Raw genomic sequence first — 10,145 nt, 5'->3', positions numbered from 1 at the left:
CAGCAGCTGAGACAGAGCAGCATCATGCACCAAAGCTAGGTTCCTTGTCAAAGTATTTCGATTTAAAACGCTGTCGTGTTTAGCCCTATTGAATTCCAACCGTCACGTTGGGTGCCGGGACTGTATATGTCGCTGTCTTTACCGAGGCAAACATGTAGCCAGCCTAGCCGAGCTCGGTGGGTGAGAGGTGGCTAACATTAACGAGAGCTAACGCTAAGCCTATCACCAGCCTGGCCACTCAAACCTACCTGCTGCTGAAGCCACGCGAACCCAGGCAGACGAGACATCCGTCAAGTCAAGTGAGTATGAAACGATGAAGCTCTTAGGAAATATAAACTGGATGCTCTTGCAGCCAGCATCTCTTACATTGGCTGTTAACCTGCAACCATTGACGGAGGTTTGATAATAACGGACCGTTATCGTCACAACACACAGACAGTGAATAATTCATACTCCTAAATAATATTATCATTACAGCCATTATTATATTCGTACTATTGTCGTCGCCCTGCATGTGTGGGTGTGTTAGCATGGGGCTACTTTCAATAACGCTAAATGTGTATAGTGTTTTAGTGAATACACTGTAACGGCATTTGACGTCCTGGTCTTGTTTTAGCCTAGCATTTCCTTTAAATATTTGTCTCCACTTTTATTTGGCAATGTAAGCCAGTCATGTTCTGAGCCTTTGTTGATGGCTGGATGATCACATTTCGATACGATTGTTTTGAAATCTCTTGAAGCCAACCAAGAAATATAAGTGGGTGACATGTTACCAAACTTTTTAAAATCCTATCTGAAATGCAGACACTTTATAGTTGTTGTACTTTCATCGACAGTTCCACCTCCATGATTTTAACAGCAACTGCCCTCACATGATTAGCTCAGATTTATTTATAACATTGTTGAGTTATCACTAAATCCATCTTCAAGGACTCGATTTTCAAGCCTGGTCCTCAAAAACCCTAATCCACCTTGTCCAAAAGCAAACAATAACTGGTGACTTAAAAAAGTAAATAGTTATACATTGTGTTGTATAGGGATGCTCCGATCAGGATTTTTGCTGCCGATCATCGTTACCAATCAGCGTGCCAATCACCACCGATCACCGATACTGATCACATGGGTTGACAGTGAATTCGTAATCAATATTATCTCTAGAGACTTTGCTATGTCCGTGAAATATTTACTTACTCAATAAGTTTCCACTCTGGACAGTTTCAGCGAATTAACGCACCCGATTCCAAAACGGCGACGGAGTCAGTAGTTTTCGTCTCCTCGGAACACTCTACTTGTTCGGTCAAGTGCTGGTGCTTTAAATGCAGTATTTTTTTTTTGTGCAGTCAAAACATTTTAATGTGTTTCCCTGGACAGCATTTTCCCGTTCATGTGCTGCAGGATGCAAACTTCACATGAAATGAAAGAACCTCCACAACATACATGCTGCTGTTGAGTAAGCTTCATCAGACTGCCGGCGGTCACACCAGTCATGCCAATATTAGCCAATTGTGATCGGTGGCCAATCGATCAGAGCATCTCTAGTTTTGTATGAAAGTATCCCCTTTGAACTCTACATCAAAGCTTTGTAGTCTAATGTTGTATTTTCATCACTTTAAAAAATTCAATGTCAAAATATTTGCATTAAAAGTGCCTAACTGGTTTCAGTAATTCTGTGGGAAAATGTATGCGTATTTAGTTTGCATCCACTATATTTCAGATTCTCAATCAAGGTTCAAGTGTCGCCTTAAGGGGGATTGGGAACTAATGCCATTAGGATAGATGTCATGCATCAAACAGGAGATAGCATTACTTTTAAACTGATTTAAACCAATTGCCACGATACATCATCTTGTGTTACTCTTCTACACACATTATTTCAGCACACTCAAACACTGACAGAGAACAAGTAATGTGTTTGAAAACAGCTTATACTGTACCTTCTTCCTGTGAAGAAGCCACTCGTGCATCAAGACATGGTCAGTCTGATAACAATTGCCCACTGCATTTCAGATTTTGTCATTTTTGTAGTTCATGTTACACATATATTTTTTAATGATATATTTACTGATATGAAATGTCTTATTGCTTCTACCAAGAGCTGATATATCATCTGAAGTTGTATTCAATATAATCAAATGTCAGTATCTACACTGTATTGGTGTATTGTCTTCAGCCAACTGGCCATCCACATTCATGTCGGGGGAAATCTTTACTGTGAAATGATGAGAATGGATTATGTCTAGTGTAGTGGAAGTAAGAATGGACCATGCAGGAGCCATGATGACCTCAAGTAAAAGCACAAATACCAGAAGCAGCAAACAAGCAGTCTGCTGCAGAGTCCCATTGTTTGTGTCAAAATCTCATTGGTGGCAATTTAAAAAAATGCAGAGGCTGGACACCCTTTTTACATTTAGTAGTAGACAAATATTCTGCAGTGTCTGCCTCAGATTCAAACCAAAAATTAGTAGAGGAGTTGGAATTACACACATAATGAGAAGTAGTAGAGAAAATTGAACACAAAGTTGCCTTTGCCTTTATGTCTTTGTTAACTCTTCTGTGTTGCATCTTTGGTCACATCACTTGTCAATGTTTTTTCTTGGGTCCTTGATACTATAATAGTAATTTCAAAGGCCTTTGTAGCCACATCCCATCAAAGAGTATATATTCCACTGCCACATTTGCTCTGTTGTACCACTAATTCTTTTTATGAGTCAGCAGAGCAACTACCAAAAGTGTGAGTTTTTTTTCTTTGCTCCAATATACGGTGTTTAAGAAGAGAAGGTTGGAAGAATTCTCAGCTGTATTATGATAGGTGTAAAGCTCTTGGAGTTGACTTCATATCATTCTCAACATTGCCATTTTAATTGGAAAAGTAATCCATGTTTGTTTTATATACTTTTTTTTTTTGAGAGCCAACCATCGCTGACTCGTCCTCTTCTTGTAGGCTACGACATCATCAAAATAAGATTCAGTGGCAGGGAAGAGGAGCCATGTTGGAGTCTGTTGTAACTTCATTTTAGCCCGCAAGGCTTATCAAGCATCCTGCAATGCAGTTTATAGACTTCCACAGAAGCCAATGGTGCCTCTGCCATTCCTACCGAATATCACCTCTCTAGTGTTCAATACTGAGTTTCCGTCTACTAATTGAACTCTTATGATGTGAAGTGGTAAGTTTAATTCTTTCATCTATGAAGGTTAAAGCAGACCAAAGACAGTTGAGACTCCATTTTGAAAGTATTTTTGAAGTACTCTAAAACGTAACTGATGTTTGAATGTAATTGTCTACATCTAAACAGATGAGTGTGTTAAATGTATGGCACATTTGGGTGGATAATATTTCTGTGTGCTTGAAGGATCCCGTCACAGTCATGGAAAAACTGTCAACCTCAGTAGCATTGATCGTTTTACTGGAAATGAGTCCACTGTCCATTTAGTGGTCAGAGATCAATTGAATGTGTTTATGAACAAATGTTCAGTACATCATCACATGATACTTATTTGTATGGTCTTGTATCAAGTCATGTTGCTTTGCGGTTCTTGGAAGATTTGTATACTGTACCAGGAATAAAACACCATCAACAATGCTCTCTATTTACATCATTGGATTACATTAACATTGCTTATTTCAAAATTTTAAAATATGTTTTATACAGTCGTGTTTCACAAAGTGATTCAACCAAAGGTGAATTTGAGATGACCCACTAAATACTTGTTCATAAATTGCCAATCTTGAATGGGACACAACAGCAATACTACTACGATTACTAGTAGGTTAATTTCCCATCTTAGAATCAGTTGCGTATGTGATTTACTTGCTAATAGATTCTATGCTCATCATAAACCATACACCATAATCTCAAACAGCTGATGTCAAATAAAGTGGAAAATCAATTTGGGGCTTTTAGTTTCTTTAACATTAACTGATTGTTGTCAAATAGCAGCACATGATGATTTCCCAGGGATCAAGACTTGGCGCCAGTCAACATGGTGTCCTGCTGGCTGGAATTTGAATTAGACAGTTGGAAATGTATCTCATCTCTGCACCTACACTTGATAAAGGTACTAGTTGGTTAGTGCAGTGAGTAAAAAATGATAGCTGGAGTGGAGCAGGATATCCATTGTAATCTTATCTTTTTCTTAGTATCTTATTGAGAGTGATTTTATTTGAAATGACATGTGGGCAATAGTCTATATAATTGTCTATAGAATTCTTTTTGCTTTGTCTCTCTGTTTAAGGTTGCGGAGGGTCAGTCTCTGTAGTGTTGAGTGATGGGCGCTTTCCTGGACAAGCCCAAGACAGAGAAACACAACTCGCATGGTGAGGGTAATGGTCTGCGCTACGGCCTGAGCTCGATGCAAGGATGGAGGATGGAGATGGAAGACGCTCACACAGCCATACTGGGACTTTCTGCTCCTGGTATGAGTGACTGGTCGTACTTCGCCGTCTTTGATGGCCACGCAGGTTTCAAAGTTGCCAGCTATTGCTCTGAACACCTTCTGGAACACATCATCTGTGCCAGTCTGGAAGCTGGAAAGAGACAAGGATCCCTAACTGGATCTGGAAGCAGCAGCAACAATCCTGCGTCTCTGACGGTGGAGATGGTGAAAACTGGCATTCGAACGGGATTTCTAAGGATTGATGAACGTATGCGCAGCTTTTCCGAGGCCAAGAACGGCTTGGACAGAAGCGGTTGCACCGCAGTTGGAATCCTCCTGTCACCAGAACACATATTTTTTATTAACTGTGGAGACTCTCGGGCAGTTTTGTACAGAAATTCACAAGTGTGCTTTTCCACACCTGACCACAAGCCTTGCAATCCACGTGAGCGAGAGCGTATCCAGAACGCCGGCGGCTCAGTGATAATCAAGAGGGTCAATGGTTCACTGGCTGTCTCGCGGGCTTTGGGGGACTACGATTATAAGTGTGTGAATGGGAAAGGACCAACGGAGCAACTGGTCAGCCCTGAGCCAGAGGTCTTCGTCATGGTCCGGGCTCCTGAGCAGGATCAATTTGTGATCCTGGCATGTGATGGCGTCTGGGATGTGATGTCCAACGAGGAGCTGTGTGAGTTTGTGAGATCCAGACTTGAAGTTTCCGATGACTTGGAAAGAGTTTGCAATGAAGTAGTGGACACGTGCCTACACAAGGTTCGTATAGATGCTGAACACGATGAGTTAAATTGTTGTGAGATTTGTGGCGGTTATTTTTTCTTCTTTTCTCCTCTGACTGTGTTGCTTTTATTTGTACAGCATTCTCTTGACTCTAATGACTTGGCCCTCATTGCTGCTTTCATTTTAATTTTAACTTTTTTAAACTCTACTATTAGAATTTTTATGGAGTGTAAATCTTCTTTGATGACTTCATTTTTCAGTTTAAATGTTTTGAGATGATTTTTATGTGACAAAAAAGGTTCCAAAACTGAAAAGGAATTGGATGGTCATTTCTTGTTTATTGATGATTTTTTACTTTATTTTTTACAGTATTGAACAATTCAAAGTTTTGAAATATGAGTTCTTAATATAACTTGGTAACATAAATGCCATGGGTTTAGTTGGCATCAAAATTGGAATGCTATTTACTGTGTCTGCTGCCATTTTCCAGGGGAGTCAGGATAACATGAGTGTTGTGCTGGTGTGTTTGCCAAATGCCCCCAAAGTGTCAGAGGAAGCTGTGGAGAGAGATACAGAACTCAACAATTACCTGGAGACTCGAGTAGAAGGTGAGGATTGGAGAACGCAAGTGTAACTATTGATTTCATACCCACTGCATTCAATTGCTTAGCAGTTAATGAATTTGGTCTGTTCGCAGTTTATTTTGCAATAACCACGTATTTCAAACGAGGAATGCACAAATGACGTGTTCGTCAATGATGACCAAACATATTGTATGTTAGTTATAGATTAGTAAATGTAAATGACCAGTGTTGACCTGTTTAGGAATTTGATTAGATGGAATAACATTTTCCACATGTGAATGCCGTTGGCCATGTTTAGCTTACACACCACCATTTTCTAAACCGTTTCTTGCGTACATTTTTTCGTCCCTCTGTAGTTTCAGTCCTGTTCTATGTGCACCACAGTGACACATCATGTAAAGAGAACTCTCTTGTTTCAGAGATGCTGAAAGGAGACGAGAGGTTTCCCGATCTGGTGTCGGTGATGAGGAGCCTAGCGACTGACAGTAGAATGCCTGCTTTGCCCCCTGGTGGGGGGCTAGCCAGCAAGTGAGACACATTGCTGTATTTAACATTGAATACTAAAGTGAGAGTTGATGATTTTGAATCTCACTCGAGACTTTTAAAAATTTACCTCTTCATGTTCTTTCAGACGAAGTGTCATCGAAGCGGTGTACAACCGTCTAAATCCTTGCAAAGAGGAAGACGGGGTGGGTATTTTATCATGTGTATTAGAGTTGTACAGCTGGGACACCATTGCTCTCTGTCACATTACTAGACGGACAATTTATGCAGGCATCACTCTAGCTCAGGACACGTTCATGGCACTAAGAGAGGACAAAGTGCATTTCTTACTGATATTCTTAACAAAAAATACTAGCACTTCAGTCAGTCATGGTATTAACATGTAGGAGTACCAATATGGGTGTTTATGCCTCTGTCCTTGACTTTGAAAATGAATGTGTTCTTCCTGTGTTAGTGGGGAAGTTGACTGTTGTTATGTCAGCATCAGCAGCACGGGAGTGTTGGTCACACATTAGTCAAAGATGATCTTTTTAAACACCAAGTATCTAATTGTGTGTTCACCCTCTGATCAACGCAGCCCTCCTGTTTCATTTGGTAAGTTTTGACATGACTATATATGTTCCATCCTTCCCTCTTCTTTCCCAGCCCTCACACTTACACACACATAGGCTACATCCACACTACTGTAACTGTGTTGAGGCTCAGCCGTCAGGTCTTCGTGTAGCGTCCCACTTTAATGCTGGCTAGCGCTGTTTCCGTTTCCTGCTGTCATTAGATGAGTTGTCAATGGAGAGACTGAAAACAGTGGTGTGCTCCAAACATCTCCGGAGGAGGGAGATCCAATTTGTAACGCCTCAAGTTGAGGGTGTCATCTCCTGGCATGCCATTCCAAATTCCGAGATGCTACCTCCATGTTTAAGTGGAACACACCATCTGGTTCACAAGGCTGCCATCGGTCCTGCGGCCCCTCGGCCTGTTGGCTGGTTTTGTCCTCTGAAATAAGTCTTAAACTAACCATTCACTTTGACACTGCTATGATCCTGCTGTCAGTAGTCCAGTAGCTGTAGACATAACCACTAAACATTACTGATCAAAGGTCACATGGGTATAATTTATTGCTTCTTGACCAGGCTTTTTTTGGTCCTAACAAAACACTATAGCTGCTGGCCATCTAATTGCACCTCAAGTTTGCACCCCATCTGCCATCACTAATAAAAATAGAAAAGTTCTCCAATGAAACATGAAGTGAAGAACCTCATCCTGCACTTGGTTATGCGTGGGAAACTTAAGGATCCAGAGCTCCATAGGTAGCTGCTGTACCTAAGGTCACTAGCTACCTACCTCATTGGTGATTTGCTGCAACTAGGAGACAGATCCACGCCATCGACCCAAGGCAGGAGTAACAGACTAGTTTGTTGAAAATTGGGGGAGAGCTGCTGACAACTGGTGGGCAACTTGTTAACCATTTCGGAATTTGCTAAACCCTTTAAGTGTCAGCACGACCAAATTGTAGAGGAAATTTTCAGACATTTGAAGGAACCTGACAATTCTGTTGACATTTAATATCCAAAGAAATATATTAATATATGAATAAAGATAAAACAAATGAATATCTCTGAGTGTAATAAAATTTAAATAAACTTATATAAAATGTAATACAAATACTAAAAAATACCAATTTGATTTTGAAATTGTTTAAAAAGTATTAAAACCTAGAAATAAAATTGAATCAAAATATATATTTTAAAAAATAAATAAAAATAATGAATGAATATCAATATAGGATTAAAAACTCTCTAAATAAATTGAGATATTTTAAAAAGCGGGCCAAAAATGTTAATACATTTTGAGTATCTGAAAAGCAACTAAACATGGTTATTTAAAAGAAAGAAAAATGGCTATGTAACAAAAAAGGTCTCCTGAAATGAATCTATATCAAAATGTAGTAAGAACAGTCCTGAGAAATCCTGGTGCAGCAGCTGAGGGGTTAATATCATTTCACATATCCAAGTTTGATGACCTCAATTTGACCTGCATACATTTGTATGAAGCATTGGTTTCCATGTTTCTGAATGTGTGAATTGAAGTAGATATAGTTCCGCTGATGAAAGCGCCACCATGTCTTCTGACACTTGACAAAGGTAATTGAGAAACTCCTGTAGTGTGGATGTTGCAAAAGTTTGACAGGCATGTTGAGTGGCGATCCGCCCGTCCCTAACGTTCTTCTGCTCCTTGCTCTGATCTACCACGTGGAGCTCCCTCTAGAGTTGAAGGTTTGTGGATGTGTGTTTGCAGAGTTTTGATGTGAACAAATGGTGGATATTCTCTCCTCTTTCACGCACATCAGCACGCATGTTCTGTCCTGACACGCATGCATCTCTGTCTCACTTCTCAACTGCACGCCTCGCTATGATGAGACTTTCTCTTTCCTCTCGCAAAACCAAAAGACTTCTGGAGTTCCATGTTGTTACTAAGGACACTAAGGTCAAAGGTCTCGCCCCTGCCTCTTTCTACTGTCGTATCTGCTTGTGAACGTTTGTGCTTTTGTTGCAGCGACTCTGTTCATGTTTCAGATGTTTTAGAGAGTCAAGGAATGCTGTTACACTAAATAACAACTCTCTTTCTCCCTGTTTGTTATTTTTTATTAATCTCCTCCTGTGCTTTCATTTAGCTTCAATTTTGTCTCTCACGACGTTTCTTTCAGATCACAGAAGAGGATGAGGAGATCTGGTAGCTCTCTAGCGGGACACCTGTGAAAGGACCTCATCAAACTGATATCCTCTGACATCATGAAAATGAGAAAAAAGAGAGGAATTTCAGAGTGCAATATCTATTTTTTTCAGTTGAAATGGAAGGAAAGAATCTTCCTGGGGAGTCCAAGTGTCTTATCTACAAAGCACAGATGTCACTGATGTGTTGAGCTCTTAAAATGATGTCTGTGGACTGAAAGCTGCTGCGGATCCTCTGCTGAATGAATTTTCCCCCCATTCTCCATGAGTTCACTCACATGGACCTGACTAGGTTGCTCACTTGGATGCAACTTTTAATTCAGACTCTGGATAACCTCTGCTCGAGTTCATCACCTACCGCTGGACACAAACTCAAAGAGAGAGGTTCTGGTTATAATTTGACATTTGTCGAAAGTGAATTGTGTCTCTTTTTGCATGTATTAAAATATGAATTTAGTGTTTCTCGCGCGCTTCACCAACAGTCACCCCTACAATGATCTCTTGAGTTTGCCGGCGCTTTTACATGCTGTAAGAAATAGGAAAATAATATTTTACATATTGATTTTTTTTTAAATCTATGTAAGTGCACGCATATATTGCATATGGATGTGTGGTTCTTCTTAGGTTCTTACACATGAGTCCTGTGGAAATGCCAGCAAGGCTGGTGGCTTTAAAAAGTGTTTTCGTTTGTCTCACTGTGCTCCTCTCCTCACGGTGGATTTTTCAGATGTTTGACCGCTAATCTGCACTTTCACTGCCAACCGAAGCACTCTGAGGTTCTTTTGTCGAGCTAAAGCTCAGTGTTTCTGTTTGTGCATGTGTTTTGTTTTCCATGTGTTTGGGAATAACAGTTCTGTTTGACAATAAATATAAATCTATGAAACAACAGTGACATGTCTGTATTTAAAGGTGACCTTTACTCACTCCTATCGTTAAAGGTCATCTGAGTTCACATCCAAACATGTATTTTTCAATGAAGTGAATTAGGGTCGTTTCTAACTGTTCTTTTCAGTGTGGAGTCCAGCTCACTCTGGTTAATTTGTGACTTATAAATATGGATCAATGATGGAGTGTGACCCCCAAAGACACAGAATGTTTTCTATGTATGAAGTGAAAAATGAAGGCTTCTTTTGAGAACCAAAGGACCAGCTACAATATTCCCACCTAGCTCCAGTTTCCCACACTGTGAGAGAGATAAGGAGGGTTGTGACTGGTGTGC

General features: G+C 40.2%; 1 protein-coding gene across 8 annotated transcripts; it reads left to right on the top strand.

Moving 5' to 3' along the window:
* On the top strand, positions 1-9,804 carry ppm1ba (protein phosphatase, Mg2+/Mn2+ dependent, 1Ba). Of its 8 annotated transcripts, XM_053875498.1 has the most exons (7): positions 2,744-3,164; positions 4,234-5,145; positions 5,600-5,717; positions 6,113-6,221; positions 6,325-6,382; positions 6,775-6,791; positions 8,902-9,804. In XM_053875498.1, coding segments are annotated over exons 2-7 (1,182 nt in total). In that variant the 5' UTR covers positions 2,744-3,164; positions 4,234-4,266; the 3' UTR covers positions 8,903-9,804. The 8 variants fall into 8 exon arrangements, with proteins under 8 accessions (XP_053731467.1, XP_053731470.1, XP_053731468.1 ...); XM_053875492.1 differs by lacking the exon at positions 8,902-9,804 and adding an exon at positions 1-299 and having other exon boundaries at positions 2,942-3,164; positions 6,325-7,809; XM_053875493.1 differs by lacking the exon at positions 8,902-9,804 and adding an exon at positions 2,698-2,731 and having other exon boundaries at positions 2,942-3,164; positions 6,325-7,809.
* The last annotated feature ends 341 nt before the right edge of the window (positions 9,805-10,145 follow it).

This window comes from Synchiropus splendidus, chromosome 9 (genome assembly GCF_027744825.2).
Source record: "Synchiropus splendidus isolate RoL2022-P1 chromosome 9, RoL_Sspl_1.0, whole genome shotgun sequence".
NCBI lineage: Eukaryota > Metazoa > Chordata > Actinopteri > Syngnathiformes > Callionymidae > Synchiropus > Synchiropus splendidus.
This window is presented reverse-complemented; position numbering and strand designations above follow the sequence as displayed.

What these genes read in the sequence shown, in the direction of transcription:
- ppm1ba (XM_053875495.1), top strand. Translation starts at nt 4,267, where the DNA reads ATGGGCGCTTTCCTGGACAAGCCCAAGACAGAGAAACACAACTCGCAT. An exon ending in TGGACACGTGCCTACACAAG is followed by an intron (nt 5,146 to 5,599) that starts GTTCGTATAGAT and finishes GCCATTTTCCAG; the next exon opens with GGGAGTCAGGATAACATGAG. An exon ending in GGTGGGGGGCTAGCCAGCAA is followed by an intron (nt 6,222 to 6,324) that starts GTGAGACACATT and finishes ATGTTCTTTCAG; the next exon opens with ACGAAGTGTCATCGAAGCGG.